At 28.0% G+C, this 25,936-nt stretch overlaps 2 protein-coding genes across 21 annotated transcripts in view; one reads left to right on the plus strand and one right to left on the minus strand.

Annotated features, from left to right (window-relative positions):
• The window catches only part of LOC107451625 (telomerase protein component 1), a 300,321-nt gene that overhangs the window by 131,899 nt on the left and 142,486 nt on the right, over positions 1-25,936 (minus strand). The gene's annotated exons all lie outside the window — the stretch shown is intronic.
• On the plus strand, positions 18-25,184 carry LOC122269022 (chaoptin). The gene is made up of 4 exons (XM_043040345.3): positions 18-371; positions 14,909-17,503; positions 20,885-21,679; positions 24,808-25,184. The coding sequence occupies exons 2-4, from the start codon at positions 14,909-14,911 to the stop codon at positions 25,126-25,128; spliced, it is 3,711 nt and encodes a 1,236-aa protein (XP_042896279.1). The 5' UTR covers positions 18-371; the 3' UTR covers positions 25,129-25,184.

The following is a 25,936-nucleotide window of genomic DNA, read 5'->3' on the forward strand; positions in this document are numbered from 1 at the left end:
TCCCCTCGGTTCACTTCACTTTGGGAGGTTAAAATATTCTCTCCTGTCGCAAAAAAGCATGAGTTAACAAAACAAAATTTGCAGGCAGGGCATTTTTTGAAGTTCATTTCAAAGCCTTTAATCCAAAATAGAAATGATAAATGGGTTGAAATATACATTAATTGATGTACCATGGATGATTAGTAAATAATGCGACATAACTAAAACAATAAGTCACCGCCAGTAGAAAAAAAAGAAAACTTGTAAGGGTTCGCCTAGAAGCACTTTAAAAGCTACAATAAGCGCATACGCAAGCAGAAACACTCATCAAAACACCAGAAACACCTTTGGAGATTCTGCAGTAGGTAAACAGGATTAAAAAAGACATTAAAGTAAGATATTTTCATTTTATTTTAAATATATTTCATAATTATAATAATGATATTTTGTATTGATGGTAAAATGGTTAACAATCTCTATCAGATGTGTGCTAAGCGGTTTCATAGCTAATTTAGATAAAATAATGCAGACATGAGAGTGGAACAAAAAGTTTGATAATAACTATCAATTCAAATCATGAAAAAATAAAAAAGCGTGCGCAATAAAATATTTTTTTTAATTCAGTTGAACTGATCAAATACAGTTATTGGAGAGAAAAAATTAAAGAAATAGTAAGTTTGCTAATAATATTACAACGGAAATTAGAGGGTATATAACACCTTTATTTGACAATCATTTTAAAAATCTTACCATTACCGACGTTTTAACTTTAATTCAATCATTAATAAGACGAAAGCTAATCCCGAAAATTACGAAGTAACAAAATGGTATTAAGTACAGTACACAAGTAAAGGAAAATTGTAAATTAATACATGGGCTCCGAAATAATAAATCATTTAAATATTCAGATACTTAAATAGATTAGAGTGTGCTTGTTAATGAAACTAATAAAGAGACCAAAAATTTCAAAACAAAATGCAGAGTTACTTGAAAGTCGCAATCATTTACTGAATAAAATCTTTTACTGAACGATCCTTAACTAATTAAAAATTTGAAATTTTCTTCTAAAGTTTAGAAAATCTGAAATTCCACCAAAAATTAGAACAATATCACGGCTGATAATAATAAATAAAAAAAAAACAGTAGATTTCAAGAAAAAATAAAATTTTAATGCAAATTATTATACAATATACACACTTTTTTGCCGTTTTGGAATTTTAGGGATTTTTTCATATTAAATAAAGGGAAATGAAGCGCAAAAACTACAAAATACTAATAACTATAAATAATATATTTCTGCGTGTGACAGTCTTGGGGAAAAAATTATGTGCTTTAATTCATTATCTTGAATAGTAATTTAAATTTAGGAAATTATGTGAGCAGTTAAAATTTTTCCTTATAACAAAAATTAAATACATTTGAGTTAATTATAAAATAGAAAGTTATTAATTAAAAAAAATGAATTTTTTTAAAAAAAAAGTATTTATGATAATAAATTTATAAATGATGCTCACTTCATTATTTCTGCTTTAACTGATTTAAATTTTTATTCAAGCAGTAAACTATTTCAAAAATATTATTTCGATATCAGAGGCGGAAATAACACTTTCGCAACACCCGAGGTGAGGGGAGCACGATACAGATATGATAGGGTGCACAATCTGCGGTTTACCAGCTTCTGAACATAGTAAGAAAAAAAAATTTTTTCTTCTTTTTTTTTAGAAAGTAAAAAAAGATCGGAAATTTGGAATTGAGCAAATAAGTTTTTGACACGCCAAATTTAACTCAATGTAGTTTTTTGGTAACTTTTTTCGGTGGTAATCGCAACGAATTTCCAAAGTCTTGAAAATCTACAAATTATTAATTCGACAAAATTATCATGCGTGAATTTCGTATTTTATATAATCACTTTTGAAGCTCTTGTTCAGTTTATAGTTAATCCAAGTGATTTTGCGATCGTGTTTTCGGAGGTTATTATAGGATTTCCAAGGGTATTTTAAAATCCCGATCTTTTTAATAAATGCATTATAACGACTAGCGAGTTTTGAACTGTGCAGATGGTAATCACTTCTGACGTGCTTTGTTTGTATCAATATTATCGTTCTATTTTGTAAGTGCTCTCTTTCTCTATGTACTATTTCCAAGTACGTCTAGCTAAATTGAACTGGTAACTAAGTTTTGATTTATTAAACTCGTTTTTCTAATTATCGTATCCCTTCTCTAAGCATTTTTCTCCGTTATTTTTTCCCCACTTATTGCTACGCATTTTCACATAGTTTCGTAAATCCCGATACTTTTAATAATTATTAATACGACATTCGAATCACGCATTTAATGTGCTTTATTTGTGCTAATTTCATCGCAAATCTAAAGAGTTTTTATTTATTTTTTTAAAATCGTTCTTTCAGCGATTATTGCTATCCTCTTCCACGGGGTTTTGAAAATCTTGATGTTTTTAATCAGGAATTATAAAAACTTGCGATTTTCCAATCAGGCATTTTGAACATCACTTTTGACGCGCTTTTTCAACGCTGATTTCATCGTCAAACCAAGTTATCTTTTAATCATTTTCTTCTTTTTTTTATCAGTTGTTACTAGTTATTTCCACATTTTTCTTTTAAATCTTAATATTATTTATACAATGTTAGTATGACACGGGAAGAGGTTTTTTTAAGCTATTAACTGTTTTTAAACTTTGTTTCTAATTTTTCTGTAGCTTTAAAAACCATTTTAAAATTTAAAAAATTTCTTATAATTCACTAAATACAAATGCCCTAAAGCTAAAAATATGCTAAACTGAATCCGAACTGAATGTTGAATCCTATTGAGAGCTATAATGTTTTTTTTTTTTTTTTTTCTTCAATCATTTGAGCCCCATACAATTCCTTTATTAAAGTATTTAATTTGCATTTATGTTGCTTAATAAAATCGTTATCTATTTTTGATTTTCTGTCGAGAACATTAGAGTTAATTTACTATAAAATTAACTTTTGTGTTACGTGATGTGATAAAAAATCGTCACTTTTCCCCCATCTTTATATTTTTTTCGACAAATTTGTTTTCGAATAATAATTTTTTTTTTTTTTTTGTTTCTTTTTAAATATCAGTTTGATATTCTTTAGTTTTGAATGCATTTTGACATTTTAAAGAATTCAAAAATATTAAAAAAGAATTTAACGCTATTAAAAGAATTTTATGCAATTACATTACAAATTTTGGCTTATAAAAATACATTCTTTAAAATTATGTAAAAACTTGTATACCTTACAATTCAAAAAATTTTCTACTACTATTACTTTAAATACTAAAAATTAATAAGTAATTATTGTTTGTGTCATTGAATTATCGTTGAATAAACGAATTCTATAATTGTAAACACAAATTTTCCAAATCGCTTTAAATGTTCTTGAGATGGGGCGAAATATGCAAAATTAACATCAAGGGGTTCAAACTTTCGCCCACTCTCCTGACCAAGTTATTCGGACTTTTTTCTCCGGACTGCAGCAACCTCCTATATTTTGCGGATCATGAATAAAAATCCGTCGAAAAAAGTTATACTTATTCAGAAAAAGTACGATTTTAAGCCTGATTTAGTAACTTAATATATCGTCTGCACTAATTAATTAGCATATTTAAGGACACCCACGTGAACCATTAAGTTTGAGTTCCAGTACGTGAAAATCTGATCATTAGAACAAAAGTTAATCAGGGTGTTCCTTTTTTTTTTATTTATTTTTTCGCACTGTACATAAATCCCTTATGTACAGAGCGAAAAACCTGTTTTCTGAAAGTATAATTTTAAAATCTTGAAAATGAAAAATTACTGTTCGTTGTTACATATTATGACTGGCAATGTTGTCATTATAGTCCAGGGAATAACAATTTATTATAGAGGAACAAGCAATAACTGATCATTTTATCACAAGATCCCAAAAATTTGCGGCACAAAATGAACTCATCCGTAATATTTTCTACTAAATCATAAAGTCCTTTTGAGAACATTATTTTCATCACTATTTTCTGCTGTAATTAATGACTGAAATAGCTGTAGTAACTTCTATGAATTCGCAATCATTTAAAAATTCATCTAAAAAAAAAAGAGTAAAAGTTGTTCGTTTTAGGTCCGGATTAGGAGCCTTAGAGGCCCTAAACACTTAAAAAGATTTTGATGCCCCATAAATGCAATTAAAAGTATCAACAAAAATATTTTTTTTTAGATAAAATTTAAAGTAAGTTTACAAAAGTAAAATTATAAAATTTCAAAAATAAACAGCTTTTACAGATTATCAATTGTGAGAATCAAACTTTTTCAATCAACTCTTTGAAGAGTTTTCAAACGCTAACCACATTTTTTATGATCTTAGAGCCGAACTAAAATAATTTTGACAATTCTGGCGTTTTATTTTTAAAAAAATTCCCTGACCTACAAGCTAATTTTTTTTCCCTTTTAATTCTACGAAATATAATATAATTGTTCATTCAAATAACCCTGTTCCGTAATGTCTTTTAATATGCTTTTTAAATTTTTGCTATAATTTAAGTGAAATTTTTTTAACCGTGGGTCTTAAGTTAATATTCATGTAAAAAAAATCAGCGAACTTTATCAATTTTTTATAGAGAATAAAAAAAAAACATACAACACAATCTCAATACTGTATAAAAACGGAATCATTATAGTACCTGGGTATTTTTTACTCTTGAATGAAGTCAATCAAGACCTGACTAGACATTTAAAGACCCAGAAGGGCTTTCTACAAGGAGTTTAGCTAAAAAATTCATTTGGTTTAGAGTTTTGTTTAATAAAAAATTCTCTTTAGCGATAAAATGACGATAAACTTAGCATTCAGTGCACAGGAAGCAATCGTCATTTATTTTGTCGATAGAATACAGGTTGAATTTGGAACACTTCGGCTACCTAGAAAGTGATCAAAATATCTATTTGTGATACATCCTTATTTGCCTATCCTTATGTCCGAAAATTTCAACTGTGTCTGGAACAAACTCTGCGTCTGATGACAATTTAAGTTACATTTGTTTCCTAAAAATTGCAATACAAAATTTATCTCCATATTAATGGCAATTATTATTTCGACCCTTTTCAAACATTTAACAAGTCCAAAACTGCAAAAAATTAAACATAATATAAAAATTTTAAAAATTATGTTTTTTAGGTGGCCTAAAAAGAAACAAAAATATTTTTGTCACACCTAGAACGAAAAATATAGGCGCTTCACAAAACTGATAATTAATTTTCATATTAACACTCCACTATTCAATATTGCAACATTTTTAATATCTATTTCTTATGCTTTTTATTTAAAGAAAATATAGGAATGAAGAAAGCATCATTATAGTAAAGTAATTTAAAAAATTTATAAAATATAAAGTTTTTAAAATAAAGGTTATTAAATTAAAGCTATTAAATTATGGAGAAATCATTAGCCTGCTAAAGTAGCTAACTTTGAGAAACCTTTTTTTCAATTTATACTAAACTGGTTTTAATTATATTCAAAATAGCGATGCAAATTTCAGTTTCAAAAATAATGTAGAATTTGTAATTATTTTGTCAAAGGAATACAAATAAAAATTTAATCATGAAAATAAAGAAAAAACTACAGCAGATAAATTTAAAATTTTTTAAATATTAAAACTTATAAAATTGTGCACCATAACATGAAGGGGGGGAAAAATCAAATAGAGATAGTTTGAAAATCGATTCGATATCTTCTGAGAAAGGGATGCACAAAATAAAAAAGTGGACACCCTAAATAACTTTTCAATAAATAATTGGATTTTCCCGTTTTAGGACTCAATGGGTTAGTGGGTCAAATCTTAAATGTGCTAGTTTATTAATTCAGACGATATATTTTAATTATTTTGTGTATGACGAAATCATACACAAAAACACACTTTCTCTGAAACTTTATTTCTGCGGATTTGAAATTCTGACCCTCAAAATATGGATATCAGCTAATTGCAATCAGGAAAATATGGTCTCAATAGTTTAAATAGAGGATAGTCGAAAGTTTGGACCCCTTAACGTAAATTTCATATTTTTGCGCATTCCGCCGAATCTCGAGTAATTTTTTAACGAATCAGAAGATTTTTGTACATAGTTATAAAATTCGTTAATCCAAAGATAATTTCATTTCAAGAATTTTATAAATGTGAACAAAAACCTTTTTGATTCACTTATCAATTTCTCGAGATATAATGAAATACGCAAAACGTGAAATTAACATGAAGGGGTCCAAAATTTTAATCGCTCTCCTGTATAAATTATTAGTACAATAATTTTCAGATTGTGCCCCCCCCCATACTTCAAGGGTTAAAATACCAAATCTGTCGAAAAAATTTAAAAAATGCTTATTTTGAGAAAGTGCTTTTTTGTATCTGATTTCGTAACTTTAAATAATGTCAGTAATAAATTAACATATAATTAAGTTATTATATAATATATAATTAATTAACATAACTTCGTGTTATTACGATTAAGTATGTGAAAATACTATCATTAGATTAGATCAAAAGTAATTCTGAGCGTTAACTTTTTATTTTGCTCACAGTTTGTCAAATTTGGCCATTTTAAGACGAGCTATAGAGTAGAAACATTAATATTATAGAGAGCTATAGAGTGGACGAGCTATAGAGTAGGCCATTTTAAGACGAGCTCCTCTTAAAAACAAATTATTCATATTGTCTAAAGTAAAATTAAACTCCTATTTCATTAGATAAAATATGTCTACCTTATCCACATTAATTTTGAAAACTTGGATATTTTTTTTATTGACAAGTAAACATAATTGGCAGTTGAAATAATTTACTTAAAATCAATTCAATAAAGTTACTTGACTTGCCTTAAGATTAATAAAAACCTGATAATGTTGAAACAATATTTTCAATAATCTATAAATGGGAAGGGGGAACGCAAGTTAAACTAACTTATTGTTATTTTTTACGTCAGTCGTTAAGACTTCGAAGAATCTCGGGGGGGGGGGTTCTTGCTTCTTTTTCTAGCTTCGTTGCATTATTAAAACTTAAAAAAGATTAATACTTTTAAAAGAGTCAAGATAGAGTAGTACTGTTTCAATCTATTTAAGTTTTAAATGTTTTTTCCAGTGTACGCGGAAAATTAGTAGTAACTGATGTATCGCCTAATCATGTAATTGGTTTAAAAGTATATGTCAATCAAGGAACCTCTCTCTTATTAGACCTCCCACTTTTTTGTAACAGAAGTCGCCACCAAGAAGGGAAATTTAAAAGCGTCAGGCTTATATTTTATTAAATAGTATTTTTCGCAGATAAAGGGCAAATGTATAGGGTGGCAATTAGCTGTCCCCAAGATATTTCCGAGTTGAAAAGGATGCTTTGACACCAGTGCCGTAACTACGCCCCTCAAAGCCCTTCAATTTTGGCCGGAGCCCTTCCTAAAACTTTCTGTACTCCACCTCTAACCGTCATTTCAGCTATTTATGTATCATGTTAGCGAATATATTTAGGAAAACAAGTTACTTGTTCTCACATAAATTGGATTACAAAGTATCGTAAGTTTTCCACAAGGCAAAATACAAAATCTAAGCGAAATCGGTTAATCCTGAGAAATCAAATTTTAAAAAGGTCGTAGGGGAGAGTCGGGTAGCCCCGCCCACTTAAGGAGTAATGCTTATATTTCTGTATAATATTGAGTAATAATTGATATTTTTGTATGTTTCTATTGTTTTATCATCTAATTAAATAATGCAAAAAGAATAAACCAAAAAAAAGAATAGTTTAACTTAAAAAAAATAGAAATTTAAAAAATTTGACTACTGTATTCAACATAAGCTATTGTTTACCATGTTACCAGCTGCATAAATACTTGAAACTTTGAAAATAATCTTTTTTTAATATAACAATTCATGTCCGATGGCCCATTTACTTGAAAAAATATTCTATACATATGAAATTGACAGTGGGCCGACACTCCCCTACATATGAAACTCGATTTCTCAGGAACTTATCAACCAATTTCGCTCAAATTTTGTATTTTTCCATGTAGAATTAGGTACTTTAAAATGATACAAAAAAAAAAACTGTATACCTGGAAATTCAAAATTTTCTCGACTATTATTGAATAAAAAATAATAAATATTCTCTAAAAGTTATTTTTGCATGGAATGACCTTCGGATAAACGAATTTTATAATTACGTGCACTAATTTTTCAATTCCCTTAAAAAACTCTCGAGCTATGGCAAAATCCGCAGGAAATAAAATTAACATTTGGGGGTTCAAACATTGGATCGCTCTTCCGAGCAAACTATCGAGACCATATTTTCCCGATTACGGTTACCCACTATATTATGGTGCCTAGAAAATCGAATCCGTTGAAAAAAAAGGTATGTTTATTCAGCGAAAGTATGTTTTTGTGTCTGATTACGTAACATAAAATAAAATATCATCAGCACCAATTACTTAGTGAGGTCACACCCACGAGTCCTAGAACGTGCAGATCTAATCATTAAATCAAAAGTTATTCAGGGTGGTCCTTTTTCTGAGCACTGTGCATTAATGTTACCAATCTACGACATCTGACAAAGGAAAATGGACTAGAAAAGATAAAGCTATTCATGTTATCTACTCTTGCCCTCCATGTCCACAGTAGCCCCCCTTTTCTCCTAAATATAATACTAATCATAAAATACCAATTTTATAAAAGCTCTTGAATACGATTTCTATTATATATCGTTAAGAAGGTCTTTTCAAGACAAACCATTAAAGAAATGGAATTTATTTATTAGTTTCAAGTCTAAAACTTTTAACTCGCGGTTTGGTAATTGAAAGAAATTATAGGCTTTTTTCTTAAAAAATCACAATTGAAAAAATATTCAAAATTTTTTTTTAGTTACATCGATTAAAAAAATAAACTTGCCTTTCCCCCAGTCTGGACAGGGCCCAAAAATTATAACTATATTTTGAAAAGAAATCATTCTTGAATATTTTGCCCATTGAAACCTCTGATCAGACAGAATGAGAAATAAATTTATGTATTTATGAAGCTATGTAATCATATATGATAAAATTATTTAAAAAAGAGTAATACTTTTCTTAATATTCCAAAGTGAAAAATACGAAAAAGTCAAAGCTTTTTTTGCTAATTAAAAAAAATTCTTTTTAATTGCTTCTGATTTCTATGCTGAAAAAAGGCAATAACTTCGAACCAAACATTTCACTGAATATCTTTAACATTAGTTACAGTAAAGATCATCTTCACGATTAAAAAAATATAAACCTCTAAACTGTAAAAGAAAAAAAGAAGAAAAAAGTGGAAAGTTAAATAAAATTAAAGCAATCTTAAGTGAAATATGTTTCTCATCTTGTTCCGGTTTAATTTATCTGGTTTTAAATCGACATTGCCATATTTAAAACGGAAAATAAAATTATTTAATTAATAAACAGAAATGTTCACACTTCGAAGAAGTGATAAATTATAATTGAGATGGTCGGATAAATTCTTTTCCTCCATCAGCAGTGTTCAAAGTTTCAGCTTTTACATTTTCAAAAATGCATACCTTAACCTCAGATAAATAATACATAAAAAAAAGTTCTCAAAAAGTTAATTAGTACAATTACTTTCATCATCCTATATAATTTCAATTAAAAAAACTAGCACTCAACACTACCCCCTTCTCCAAATGTTAGGGAAACAAATTGTCCCATTGTTAAAGATATTTTTTTTCCTATTGAAAGCAGCTTTTATTACTGATAATAAAATTTTATGGAATTTTTTAATGAAACTTTTGTATTAAAACTTTTGTTTTGTTATTTTAATGATTTAAAGTATAAATTGAGGTTAATTGCATTAGAATAAAATTTACCCTTGTTTATATAAATTATTGTTGGTGTATAAATGATATTTTATATGGTTCATTTCAAATAAGTGAATAAACGTGTAACGGATTTCGTGTTTCAGCTCTGCTCTACATAACATCGTTTAAAAAAAAAACTTTTTTTTTCTAAAATTATCAACTTTACTTGATTTTATTCTGTTAATGTCTAAATTTCAGAAGAAGAGAAGCAGATTTTTCGTCTCCTCACTTTTATTTTAGAGGAAAAGAAAGTTTTCTATTTGGAAAATAGCTTCAATGCTGAAAAAAAAAATAGTTTTTCTTTTTAAATTTATCAATTTTACTAGAATTTATTTTAGCAAATGTCTAAATTTCAGTAGGGGCAAAGCACATTTTTTCCTCCTCACTCTAATATCAGAAGATAATAAAGTTTTCGACATCGAAAATAGCCTCTAAGTTGATTTTTTTAAATTACCAATTTTTCTTGACATAATTTTCGAGGAACGCGCTGAAATTTTTGAAGGGGCGAAGCCCTTTGTTCGTCCCCTCATTACAATTTCAGAAGAAAAGAAAGTTTCTACCCGGAAAATAAAGTGAAAATTGGAAATAAAATATTTTTTCACTTTCACTTTACTTTTCCAAATGTCAAAAGGCACATTATTCACCCATTTAATTTAATTTCAGAACAAACAAAAGTTTCCTATTTGGTGTGAAGTTTCAAGGTTGAGAAAGAATAGCTTTTTTTTCTCTTTAATTACCAATTTTATTTGAATTTGTGTCTTGACAAATGTCAAAATATTAGAAAGGGCAAAGCACATTATTCAACCCTCCGCTTAAATTTCAGAGGAATATAAAGTTTTCGATTTGAAAAATAGCTTCAAAAGTGAAAAAAAATTTTTTTTTAATTACAAATTTTACTTTGCTTTATTTTTGCAAGTGTCTAAATTTCAGGTGGGGTAAAACACATTGTTAGCCCCATCACTTAAATTTTAAAGGGGCCCTCTGTCCCCCCCCCCTCCTTTGGGTTTGCACTCTTCTGGGACTGACACTAGACAGGAGATGAAAGAACTAAGTAAGGCAGAAGTACAATAAACACAAAGCGTTAATAATCAACTATATGCAGTTGTGGTCTTTCCCCCTCTCTGAGAAGCTTTTTTGTTCTTTTTAGGAAGAGGAATAATTTTCGGAAAAAGTCTTTTAACCGTTTTTTACCCTTTCCTTTACGTTAAAGTAGGTACAAAAAAAGAAAATTTTTAGCAATTCTATCTGCACACAATTGCTTTCCTATATATATATATATATAACTTCAAAATTCTAAAACGCAACGCAAATTGCAGTGACAATATGAATAAATATGTTTCTAAAGATTAAATGTTAATATTTATACTGTTTTGATATTTACTATAATTATACAAAAAAAAAAGTAGCATACCTAAAGACAATTTATTTTCTTACAAAATAATCCTTAATACATGTTTGTATTTGTTTTTGCCGACGTATTTCAAAATCAGTTTTTTCCAGCTCATATAAATGGGATAAGGGAGTTTCAGAAGCAGAATTGAATTGTAAATAGTCACGAATAGTGTCTAAAGCTTCTAGTACTGCTGTGTGATTTGGAGGAACTTTATCATCCTCGTCAGTATCATCCGACACGTTCTCATCGTTATCAATGTCTCTTAATTCCGTTGTTAATAGATTATCATCAAAGACAATAAATTCATTAAAGGAAACAAGTCCATGGGATACAACTTTCCATTCGTTATTACTAAGATCCGTATCGGTATTTTCTGATGCATTTGCATTACAACATAATAAAACGGTTAATCTTTCTTTACTGTTTCTTCCACCGTGGCAGAGTTCTCCCTTAAATGCCATTGTCTTTTTAGGCATCATCCTGAAAAACAAACCAGTTTCATCACAATTAAAAATATCCTTTGGTTTGTATTCCTTAATTAAAGATTTAAATTTTTCTTTCCATTCCCTTACAGTCCTTTCGTTCACGCTTGTATTTTTACCAGATATGGTACGAGTTTCTAGGCCAATTCGGATCTTGAATTTCTCCACCCATCCATAGCAGAGGAAACATTTTGTTAAAATGAATAAAAGCAAAAAAGCCAGGGGAAATGTTGGGTTCCCTTAAATAGTATTTTGCCCAGGACGTAAGACTCTTTTAATCGGGCCCTGCATATGAATCTATAAAAATTCTTATTAGAGTTGAACCAAGTTAGAACTTCAACAATTAGTGCTACCAACTGTGGCCACTAGGGTAAAATATGAACACAAAAAGTTTAAGTTCATTTAATATTGGAATAAAAAAAAATTGTATTGAAGGTGGATGTGTAACATAGTGATTAGGACACTTGTCTTGTAAATGAAATATCTGCGACTTATTCCCCCTGGAGACTATTTAAATTTTTTTTAACTGAAAAATATTTTATTTTTTATTTTAAGTACATTTATAAAAAAAAACTTTAAATTTAGTTAGGAAAGTTCAAGTTTATCTGTCTATGCTTTATCGGTCTATGCCACGCCGTGTGGCAGCTTGTATCCAGGCTAGAGGCGGGTCAACACCTTATTGAACTTGTTACTGCACCTTTGCAATAAATTATTCAATTGTTCTGAAATTTTAATCATTTACTATTCTGTACATTGTCTTCCTATCCACCAATTTTCGTTTCAATCGGACAACTCCTTCTTGGTGCGTCGATTTTTTGTTATAGAATGTAGCTGGCTAAATTTAATTAAGTTTCTTATTATAAATTAGAAAGAGGTTGCAATACGAATTCTAGTACGAATGCAATAGAACCTGAGACTAGTTACAAGCCAGATATCCTTTCCACTGCACCTCGCATCCACATTCAATAGGCATTTTTAAAAAAAAATTTGGTATGAAATGAATTAAATTTCTACGGTGTCTTTCTGGGTTACAGTGGCAAGAAATTTGCACCCCTGTTTAGGTCTAAGACCATACCATATTCTTTAATTTAAGCTTGGTTTCGTTTCAATATAAATTTTACAGATTCATACTTCTTTGGCTAGATATATGAAGTGAAAACGTTAACGGTTCGAATAATGACTATCAAGATTATAATAATGTCATATTAGCGGTCCTTTAGTTCGTTAAGTTTAAAAACTAGAAACAATAAGCATAAGTTCAAAAAAAAACTTTTTTTTTGAATGAACATACTGTTTTAAGCTCCGAATATACTTATAGCTAAATTGACATTAAATTTTCGTGACCTTTTTTTTATTGTTTTTAAAATTACAAAGAGAATAATTTATATTTATTAATTTATGATAAGCTAAAAAAATATTAAAAGTAGATGTCAATTTTTTTTTTAAAATTGAAAAGCAGATTTGCTTTTTTTTGTAATTTCCAATTTTAAAACACATATCATATTACTTCAACATACAATCAACTTTGTCTTATTTCCTTTCCTTTAAGGGAAAAAAAATCGATAAAAAATCTTATTTTCGGAAACACTAAAAATTACAAGTAATTTAAAAAGTAAAATTTGACGAAAAATTCTAATTTTAGCACATTGATTTGACTTCAATAAGGGTACTACAACTTGATCTAGTGTAAGCATGAACGTTTAGATTTTATTAAGGAAGCATAGGGTTGTCAATGCTAAAATTATAGTCTTTGAAAAGGCAAATAAGATTTTAAGATATTTAAGATACTCACTAGTCTCTGAAGTTTGGGCCACGATCATCAACAATCTGGCCCACAGTTGTGGTGTGCTCCACTCAATAAAAGGTGATTCTAATTTTAAAATTTACAGCTTGAACAAATATTTCAAAAGTCAAAACAAGAATTCAAAGAAACACAATGATTAATGAACATTGCATCGAAAGAAAATCTGAATAACTTTTGATCTTATTATCAGATTTTCATACACTAAGACTCAATGTAAATGGTCTGAGGGCCTCACCTTAAATATACTGATTAGTGCACACGATAATTTAGGTTACGAAGTTGTATACAACTTTTTTTTTTTCCTTTAAAAAAAACACAATTTTTTTTTTTGAAGAATTCGAACTGTTGACCTTCAAAATATGGGGCGAGGGGTTGCCACAATCTGGGAAATAAGTTTCCAAAAGTTTGGTCAGGAGAGCAGATGAAAGTTTTAATTTTTAATGTTAACTTTTTGCAAGTTTTGCCAAATATTGAGAACTTTTTAAGCCACTTGAAAAAATATTGCATACAATTATAAAATCTTTGAAAGATAATTCCTTGCGAAAAATTATATTTAATAATTATTTATATTTCTTTGATGATTATATTTTGTAATTGAAAAAGTTTACAAATTTTTACATTTTAAAAAATGTTGTTGTTGCTGTTAATTTACATCGCACTAGAGCTGCACAATGGGCTATTGGCGACGGTCTGGGAAACATCCCGGAGGATGATCCGAAGACATGCCATCACAATTTTGATCCTCTGCAGATGGGATGGCACCCCCGCTTCGGTACCCTGACGACCTGCGAGCGAAGTCGAGCACTTTACGGTAGCACAGTTTAACGAGGACCAATACCGCACACCCTCGGTCCCTACGCAGACTGATCCAAGTGGTCACCCACCCGCACACTGACCGTAGCCAGTGATGCTTGACTTCGGTGATTTGCTAGGAACCGTGTCTTAACGATCTGTTCACAGCGGGACTTTTAAAAAATGCAAACACAAAATTTGTATTTACATTCTTTACAATGAAGTAAAAAAAAAAATGCTGACTAGATAAAAAAATTTGAGAGCAATAGTTTCTGAGTTAGCAAATTTTAAAAAAAAACAGTTGTAGATCTAAAATTTGATTTCACAGAGACTATTCGACTATAGTAATTAGAAATAGAGAGAAACATACATGTGCATAGAAATATACACTTATGCACACTAGAAAATCTAGAGATTGTAAAGACAACACTTAATAAAATATTGAAGATTTCATAGCTTCAGGAAAGAAAATAGCAAATTTAATGTTTTGTTAAAAAACAAATTGCATCGCACACTCACTAAAAAATATATAGAATTTCCCAGTAATAATTTTATACTTTATTTATTGTATATACACAAACACATTTTCTAAAATATATTTTTCTCTTATAGATGAAAGTTTTGGAGAAAGTATGCTTTTTATTGTTCCTCACTAACGTCGATTCTAGGTTAAAAGAACAACACAGACCATGTACATTTAACTCTTTATGTACCTGCTCAAGTGGAGGTCCCGATTTAGGATCCGTTAGTTGTGAAAATATTCCGTTTATGACTATACCACCTCATCTCAATAAATTTGCAATTTATATCATGAGTCTGAAAAATAATAAATTGCAATATCTTGAAGATTACAGTTTGAATGGTACAGGATTGTGGAAACTTCAAATAAACAGCAACCTTCTATCTGATTTGCCTTCAAATGCTTTGGCAGGTCTTGAAAAAACTTTATCAGTGTTAGATTTAAGCCAAAACCAATTATTTAGGATACCAAAAGAAGCAATACTAAATTCAGAAAAATTAAGTAGTTTAATTTTAAGTGAAAATCACATTTCAATTCTGTATAATGACGATTTTCGAAGCATTGGAAAAACGCTAAAATTATTGGATTTAACAAATAATGCACTAATGCATATTCAAACAGATTCATTCAGAAACATGATTTCACTTGAGGTTTTGAATTTGGCTTATAACTCAATTCTAACTATTGATGATATTACTTTTCAAAGTGGACTAAATAACTTGAAGCATTTGAATTTGATGGGAAATCAACTTCAGCAAATTCCATTGAATGCACTGGCTAATTTAAAAAATATCAAAACAGTAAATTTGAATGATAACATGATTTCAACAATATCTGAAGGCCGAGAAACAAGAAATCGAATTAATTTAGAGGAATTGCATTTAGAAAATAATCTGTTGACTGAGCTGACACCACAGAGTTTTAGACTATTTAGTCATATAAATCGATTATTTTTAAAAGGAAATCCATTAGAAACAGTTAATGATACTTTTTTAATAACCAATGTAACAGAGATATACATGCCTTATTGTAAAATATCCCTAATTACACCTAATGCATTTTATAGTGTTGCTCATTCAATGCAGGTAGTAGACTTAAGTTTTAACAATCTGGGTGAATTTCCAGATTTACCATTCACAAAACTAGTGAGACTATCACTTGCAGGTAATACAATAAAAGAAATAAATTTTTCCAGCATAAAAGGATACAGCAATACTCTAAAATACTTAGATTTAAGAGGTCCTAAAATGACAAGCCTTGATAATGAAGTTATTTTGAATTTATTCAATTTGCGTGAGTATTTATTTAACAAGAAGCAATCTCTACTAGATAAAGACTACTTACGAAATTTTGGATCATCTATTGAAAAGCTATCTATAACAAAAAGTTTCATTAAAGTGATAGAAAATGGAGCTTTTAATAAATTGAGTAGTTTAAAAGAACTTGATTTGTCTTATAACAGCATAACAAAAATTGAAAACTCTACTTTTAAAGATAACAGACACTCTTTGATAAAATTAAACTTACACAAGGCATTTAAATTGACTATGTTTCCTTTTAAGATATTTAACATCCTTAATAAATTGGAATATTTAGATTTGAGTGACAATGGTTTAATACAACTACCATATGAATCCTTTATTTCATTTCAGAATTTGAAATATTTGAATCTAAATTACAATAAATTACTAGATCTGCATCCAAATTTCATTAATGATATTAACAATCCAGACGTGGAACATTTGAAAATAGCTTTTAACAGAATTAGTACATTGAATTCATATACAATCCGAAATTTACGAAAATTAATTTATTTACAGATGAATGATAATCATATAAAGAGTATAAGAAAATCTGCTTTCTTAGATTTGGATTCAATTATTGATATTCAACTACAAGGTAATTTAATAGAGAATATTGAAAACGAAGCCTTTCAAAATCTTCCAAACGTTCAATATATTAATTTAGCATATAACAAACTATTAAGTTTCAATTTAGAAGCTTTTCATCAAGTAGGTAGGCTTTCTGCATTAAAAGTCGATGTCAATAATAACAACATTCAGAATTTAACTGGAAATTATTCTGTAATTCATACATCAAGCAATATTAAGAATATAAATTTCAGCTATAACAACATATCTTACATAGACAACAATTATTTTGATCCTATTCGCCAGTCAGTTATACGTCTAGATTTGAGTAATAATTTAATACAAGATTTATCAGTATCAGCTTTTGCTAACATGGCTCAATTACAAATGTTGATTATTTCTAACAACAAGATAGATTCCGTAGATGAAAACGAATTTAAAGGGATTACATCATTACAAATTTTAAATTTATCATTTAACAATATCACAGTATTGCCTGAAAACTTATTTAATGAGCAATCAAGACTGAGAATATTTTCAGCTTCACACAACAGTATGGAAGAATTGGCAGAAAATATATTTATTAAGACAAATATAGAACAATTAGACTTATCTTACAACTTTTTAGAAGCATTTCCTCAAGAATCTTTGCTCACTTTAAAGAACAGTTTACAACTTCTTGATCTAGCTGGAAATCTCATACAATCCTTAAATTTTAGTAATTTTAAAAGCTTTCAGAACCTCAGATACCTCAGCCTAGCTAATAATCAGCTAACAATTACAAGTTCAGGAGAAACTGATTATTTACCAAAATTAGTAAGTATACAAACTAAAGTAATATTTCTTGCTTAGATATAAAATTATAGATATAATAATGGAAATAGAAGATATAATATCTATTTAACATTAAAATGAACCCCCCCCCCTTTTTCAAACAGCTTTATGCTTAACTTGGTAAGTCAACCTTTATATCTATTGTACATATTTGTATTACTATTAGTCTTAAAAGTTGGAAAAAAGTAATTTTTCCATACAAAATTTATGAAACACAAACATCTCTTTGTGTGCACTAAATTGAAAGATATTGACAATGAGAATACTTCTCCTTCAGATTTTACACACCTTTATTGGACAGCAAGATAGCACAGGGCTAATTGGCTGAGGCTGGGTATAACATTAAAAGAATAATAATTTTAGCAAAATGGATTTTTATTAAACAGCAGTTAAGTCATAAACTTTTAATGACATCCACGAGACTGGTGCTGGAAAACTAAATATTGGATAGGTGGCCAAATTTTCTGTAAGGAACAAATAAAAGTCTCCTCGTTTGAAAATACTTAGATGGTTTCTTTCTTTTGTCATATCATATTATGTATAAATAAATCTTACAGTATATTAACACTCATTATAAAATATAAACAGTCAAAAATTTAAGAGAACCCAAAGAAAATATCTTCAAAAAATACGAGAAAAATTTTTTAAGCAATACTTTGGGACCAAATTATCACATGAAATGATAGCTGGAATACCCAGGGTTATATAGACCATTTCATATATCTTTAAGCTTAACAACTAAATATGGCAACATTAGTCTGGAACAGATCAATCTTAAAATACACACATTGCCATAAAAATTTGTGCACCGAGAAGGAGTTGTCAGAATGAAAACAAACATTGTTTTAAGTAAGTAATTGAGGAATAAAAGCAAAATGATCATTTATTACAGGAAAAGACACAAAAGAATAGAGATTTTAATACCTTGTTGGACCCCCTCTAGTGTGAATGAAAGTTGAATTGGGTTTCATTGTTTCCCAGGAACAAAAAGGAAAAATTAAAATTGATTAAAATGAAAATTATGAAATGAAAAATTAAAGCTATATAACCAAGAAAATTGTGATATGGAAAATTATGTAAGATATGCTATTTCTAAACTTAAGCATTGTTTCCTAAATCTGACACACTCTCGTCCCCTTAGACAGGCTAACTACTAAGCTTGCACCCACAAAAAGTGTCTAAATTAAATTATATGTGCTCCGTGTTCACACTCGCATGGTTGGATAGTAAATGATAGTTTAAAAACCACGGTGATACACCACACCTTCCAACTTTTGAGACACTGTTGGAAAAAAAATGCTCTTTCAGTAAAAGATAACTTCTGAGGCTGAGGATAACTTTGTTCAGATTGGTGTGACAAATTTGTTCTAATAGAAAATTGTAATCCCTTTAGAAACAAATTCAGATTGAATATGCTTTAATTTAATTTTCCTAATTTTGACTTAAATAAATGTAATGGAAAAAGTTTGATTAATTTAATTAATGTAAGGTCTTGGAATATTTCAATTTTTTTATTGTAATTAATTCTTTATAATAATGTTTATAAGTTCTTAATAATTCAGTTCTCTTTAGGTTAACTAGGTAAATTTTCTAGATTTTTCACACAAATATGAGTATACATAGGAGTCTTACAGTATATTTTCCAAAGTGGCTTTAGAAATTAGTACGTTAAAAAAAATGATGTTGGTAATTATCTTTCAAATATAGTGCTTTTTTGAAGAGAAGTATATTTTTAATTTCGATAATAAACAAAAATAAAAATTTAAATAATTATTATTAAAAGCAGCATTTTTGACTTAAAATGTAATTTAATTTATTTTAATTTTAAAAATCCTCAAATTTTGAAATTTTTATTGTGTTTTATATATTTTTAATCAGAATATACAGTTTGGCCTCCTTTAACGAAGTCGCTAAATCCCGATAAAAAGCTTGCAATATAAAAATTCGTTAAATAGAAAATCACCATTTAAAATCTTTAAACACAAAACAGGTTTCAAATTCATAAACACTAGACATAATTGAAACAGCAACTGATAACCTTCATCTTGTAAATTATTATCTACTACTGAATTGCTTCAAATGATTTTAGCATTTTATCATAGAAAGGTTTGGTGATTTCTTCATCATTTCCATCTTCTTCGTCTTCCTCACAATTTATTGCTGTATTATTGTTTTTATTTTTCACACCATCCAAACTATCCAATTCAGTTAATGTTTTTGTGGTTTCAGCTTCAGAAACAATAAAAAGAAAATCATTAATGAATACATCATCATTAACTTCGAGGTTCTCTCTTAGCTGTACCCAATTTTTTTTAAGTTCTTCTAAAGGAATATAATACTTGTCCTCCGCCCTTTCCTAATTCGCTGCGCTGACTTAGAATCCAGCTTTAACAAATCCAGATTCCAGTTACAAATAGTACAATCTGTAACATCATAGTTCCATGCTTTAGAAATTTCGGTTATGTTTTCTCATAAAATGATTTTTGGCTTGGATTCTAGTATGAAATGCAAACAAAAAGGGAAAGGCAATTTACTTCTTTCTCTCAAAGCGGCTGCCAAAATCAATTCAAAGTCATTTCCCCCATAAAATGCACTAACAAGTTTGAAATGTTTTGGAAAATAGGGAAAGTGGATCTTAAAGAAAAGTTCGTTAAATAGAAAATTCACTTTGTTATTTGGAAGTTTTTTTACGAAGAAATTTCCAAAATGTTCTTAGCTCCTCTAAAAAAATTGCAAAATAGAGAAATTCACAAAATGGAAGTTCATTACATTGAAGTCTAACTGTATATATACATGAATTTAAAATATATTCTGTATGTGCATTTATTTATTTTGTATTTTATTTTGCAGAAGGTTATTTTTTTGTTCAATTTGTAAATTTTTTTTTATAATTGAATATATAACTGTAAATAGTCAATTAAAACTAATGATAATTTTCACTGAAAATTTTTTCATTATTTTTAAAATATGGAAAATTTAAAAAATATTAGAAGAGCTTTTAATGAAAAAAAAAGAGTAAGAGGAAAAATTTCAACGTATTGATGGGAGAGATATTTTGGATGCAAGGTGTAATTTAAATTTTCCTAAAGTTTTAATAAAAATTCTCTTATTTTTTATTTTGTTTACTCATAGTTTAACTAATAAACAGAAAAAATGCAATAGTATCCAGAGAGCACATAGGAGTATCTAACACATCCTGTGACCAGATACAAATATACACAGCAATATTATGTAGCACTTTCATTCACAAATATATTCTTCTACTTTCTTATTTTAGGAATATATTTTATAACTTATTTTGAATTTAGCATTATAATATTTGTTTAGTTTCTGTTTTAACTAACTCATGCATCTTTATTTCAGATATATTTAGATTTATCACAAAATTCCATTAATGAATCACCCCAGTGGATAACTGAAGTTCTTCCAGATAGCTTAAAAATTCTCAATTTAGCAAACACTTCTTTGAAAGATATACCTTTTCTGAAATCTTGTGACATTTTATTTCTTAACTTGAGTTCAAACTTGTTAAAAACAATAAAGCATGAAGCTCTGGAAAACTTACAAAAAATTCAAGTTTTGGATTTTTCAAATAACTTACTTACTACAATACACAATGATCTGTGGTCAAATTTACCACAACTAAGATCGTTATATTTGCAAGACAACCCAATACAAGCATTGTGGAATACAACTTTTAGCAACATGGAAAGATTACAACAACTTTTTATAAAAAATATTGATATACAAGAAATTCAAAAAGATGTATTTCATCCATTAATAGCACTGCAAAAACTAGAAATAAGCACTTATCCCCAGAAAGATATAAGTATATCTGAAATGCTAAGCAAAAACCATGGAATAAAAGAAATACATTTGCATGTTCAAGAAAATGATTTAGAAAGAATGTTTGATGAAAACCTACCTAAATCTTTAAAAAAAATAATTTTAGAAGGAGAAAATTTAAGACACATTGACGAATCAAGATTTTCTAACATTCAAAGTCCTGATATATTTGTGGACATAAGAAATTCAAATATCACAAGAATCTCTCAGAACTTATTTAAGAGCATGAAAGAAGTGAAAAACTTCACCGCATCTTTTATGAACAACAAGCTTCAAATGATTGAAAAAATGTATAATCCTGATGAAAAACAGGTAAAAATTTAATATTTCACTTTTTAATCGCACTTGTTTGAATTTATAAAATAACCATGTCATAGAAAATGGGATTGTTTTAATTCAAGGAATCTTCAAAAACTTATAAATTAATTATAGTGTAGAGCAAATATCTCTAAACAAATTTTAAAACCAGTCATTGACACTCTTTGCTATGCAGAAAATTCTATTCTTGAATACATGAAACATTCCAATTTTTTTTATGTATTTCTTGAGAGGTTTAAACAGGGAAATTTATAGGACCAATGACAATAATAGTGCATTCAAATGAAATTTTAATTAAAAAAGTAAAATCTAAAGCATTTGATCAAGTAATTGGGTGTTACTAAATTTGCCATTTACTGATATCACAAGATTCTATTTATTCAACAAACCAAGAACACTTTTAAATACAATAAATATTGATGGGATGTAGAACAAGTTGTTCTAATGATTAAGCACTTGTTTAAGATGAAACAATGTATTATCTAGGTAAACAATTCAACTTAAAAGCTTAGATGTCGGGCTAGTGGACATCATTGGATCATTGTATACCTATTTTATTGAATATTATTTTGAACTTTTATTGTAAGGCTTCATATCAAGTGCTTTTATTTCCAATTTATTGGCATTCATCTGACAGTTATGTCAATTCAGGGATGAATTTTTTCATGGATATCAAATAATAGGCTTTTTAATAGCCATGTTTCTTAATGGATAGTCTTTATGACCAAGCTCCTTGAACTACTTAACTGCTTTAAAATAGGATATTTTTGGCAAATTCTAAGCGAATAAGACAATATAAGGTAAACAAGACAGATAAAAAATGAAAATAAAGAAATCAAAAATCAAATGAAAATTTATGAACAAAACATTTTATGTCATAAAGCATAAAACAGTATAAAAAACCAAATCTTAAAAAATTTGGCTGTGCTAAAATCTGTTTAGTTAAGTGCAGCTAAAAAAGTTACCTTATCTCAACTTTGTTGCTTCTTAGTTTATCTTATAAATTATTGTTATTATGACACTAATAGTAAATTCTGATAAAAATTACTTATTATAAGATCCTAAGCATGCTGCATATTATATAATTTCTAAAATATGCTGCAGTTTTACGAACAAGAATTCTTTAAAACAGAACATGTTTTAGAAGGAAAAACTGAATTTTACATTTCTAATTAAAATAAAATCAAGCTTATTAATCAATGGTATTAATTTTCGAAATTAAAAGTGATCATATAAAACGAAACAGTTTAACCTTCTAAATTTAATGCAAAACATTAGAAGGTCAGGCAAATAGTTCAAGAGATATATAGCAAAATATAAAGAAAAAATAAGTAAATTGCATTAAAATCTTTAAAACCTCATTTGGGATGGAAAGTATAAAGATTTGGGATCAGATTTTTCAGATTGTGACCATTCCTTTATTTTTCAGGGTCAAATATCTGAATTAAAAAAAAAAAATTCGCTGAGATAAAGTATGTTTTTTTTTGCCTCATTTTACAACAATTAATTAAAACAATTGAAATCTACCCTCTGAACAATTTAGACTAAACTTCAGAGAAAGAAAACTGCATTATAAGAATAATATCAATAGTTAGTGTCAAATAAAAATATGCATATGTGTGTGAATATCATATAGATTTTACATTTTAGACACCTTCTTATTCACATTCGACATAGAACTAGCATACATTGATTTTTAGTAATATACCGTGTACTCAAATAATTACCTCAAAAAGTGTTCGAGAAAATGTCCTACTCACTTTTGGAAAATGAGTATAATATTTTTTAGACTCATTTTATATACTAAGTTCCTTGAAACAAATTTTGATTGAGACTATAAAAAATGCCATTTTTTTTCCCGACCCAGCGTATTCTATTTTTCACAACAATAAGTTTAATTAAAAATAAAGTACATTTTTTGTCTGATAATTTATATCATTATTCAGTAGAAAATAAAAAAGAATAAACTTTTGCATTCACAGTCAAAAGGTACTTTATTCCAGTGTTTACATAATAAACTAAGGTATCCCATAATATGTCATTATTAATACAAGGCCCACGCCAAGCATTCACCACCTCACCAAATGTGATAAAATTGTAAATTCACTACAAGTATAAGCAAATTATTCTTTCTACCATAAAGAAAAATATATATCCCCCTCAATCTTGAAAAAAAGGGCAAAAGAGAATTTTTCTGAACAAATCCTGTATTATTATTTTTTTTCAATTACAGTAATTTCCACTAGATACATCACACAACCAATTAGAATTATATTAAGTCTAGACAATGTAAATAACTGGAGAGATTATGTAAGCATGTGACAAACTACAGCAAAATACAGATTACCACGTTCATTTCCAGATCATGCAATATGATGTGACTTATTTTTCCAATAGTTTGTGGCAATAAAACAGATTATGAGGTAGCAATATGCATTTTATCATCAAAATATTTTTGCAGGAAATATGCTTTCTCGTGACAAAAGCATATACAATAATGTGACAATAACATAATGTTGCCTAAGGTTTATCCTTATATTAATGCTCTGGTCTGAGAAGTTATCAAAAATTAGCATTTTTCTAATTTTTTCCCTCAAAGACCATAAAACATCTATATTTTTTATCCTCTCTCCTATTCATAGCTTTTTTACACCTCCTCAACTGTAAAAAGATTTTGGATTTTAAATTGCATTTTATAAAATAATTAAATTTATTGTAAATTTGTATTCCAACTTGTATTCTATGTTAAAAAATCAATCATAAGAAATTGTTAAGATTCGCCTTTGGATAAGATTTTTGAAATTTGGCTAATACTTTTGTTATTTGGCTAATTTAATGGCTAATAATTTGAAGTCCTTAGCACGGGCCTTGCAATATCATTTTTCATTGTTTAGTGTCAATTTTTTTATGCAAGAAACATCATTAAATACCTAAATTTTAAGTTTATTTGTGAAATTATTAATTAATATAATACTGCATTTTATTAATAGTAGTATAAGGGAAATTCTGGTTAGGAAAATGCTTATATTCAGCTAATTCAAATTTTGATTTGGAAGTGCCTGACACAAAAAAAAAGGAATATGGCTTTCCCAAAGCAATATAATTTAATTCATTTCTTTTAGGTTAACAGTAAGTCATTGAAGTACATCACACTTTCTGAAAACCAACTCTACTGTAGCTGTGAACTTTCATGGATTTGGGAATGGATAAAGGATTACGAACATGAAAACCGATGTAATGAAAATATTTGTGATGATGCATACATTCAAAATTTACGTGACACAAAGTGCATGAACATGAACAATAGATCCTTAATAGATGTATTTAAAGTTGACCTGGATTGTTTCTCTCATGGATCAGCACATAATTGTATTTCCTTACCAGTGTCAATAATTTTAAGTTCCTTTGTACTGCATCTATTTATCAACTTAATGTTAAATTAGATTTAGATGTAAACCATAATAGACATTTAATAAATTTAAACATTTAACTTAAGAAATTATGCAAACAAAATATTAAATCAAATGTAAAACATTCAAATATTATTGACATTTGAATGATTCTTTCTAAATCTCTCAATTGAGTTAAAGATGAACTGAAATTCATTATTGTAAAATGAGCTATAATACCTAAAGCAGTAAGAAAAATAAAAACCTATACAAAGGTATTATACAAAGTATATTTGTTATTAGATAAAGTATATTAGTTATTATATAAAGTATATTAGTTATTATACAAATATATTAGTTATTATACAAAACGTATATTATAATTACTGCATCTTAATCTTCTTTAATTAGAATAAATGTCAAATTTTCATTCAAAAAATTTTATTTTACTTTTTGAAAACTTTTGAAACCTTGTAGTTTTATAATTTACATGAAAGTATATTTTTTAATTTTATTGCTTGAAGAGATTCAAAATGAAATATTTCTAATAATTTATTTCCATTTCAGTAAATAAAAAAAATAAAAAAATTATTGCATTTTTACAAAAGACACACAAAGAAAATATTAGTTGAAATGATAAAAAAGAGATTTAAAAAAAAGTAAAGTAATTCATTAATTTTCTATAAAAATGTTATACAAGGCTAAGAGTTCAAAAATTGTGAATAGCACTAACTAAATCAATTTAAAAAGAATCTTAAGGCATTAGTTCATTCCCTTAATAAATAAATTAGCTCTACTTTATTAATATATTTTTTATCGTCTAGAATACCCATGGTTTCCATTTATAAAAAATATACAATTT

The sequence above is a fragment of the Parasteatoda tepidariorum genome, chromosome 11 (assembly GCF_982258835.1).
Source record: "Parasteatoda tepidariorum strain Cologne lab strain chromosome 11, Ptep-v5.0, whole genome shotgun sequence".
Taxonomy (NCBI): domain Eukaryota; kingdom Metazoa; phylum Arthropoda; class Arachnida; order Araneae; family Theridiidae; genus Parasteatoda; species Parasteatoda tepidariorum.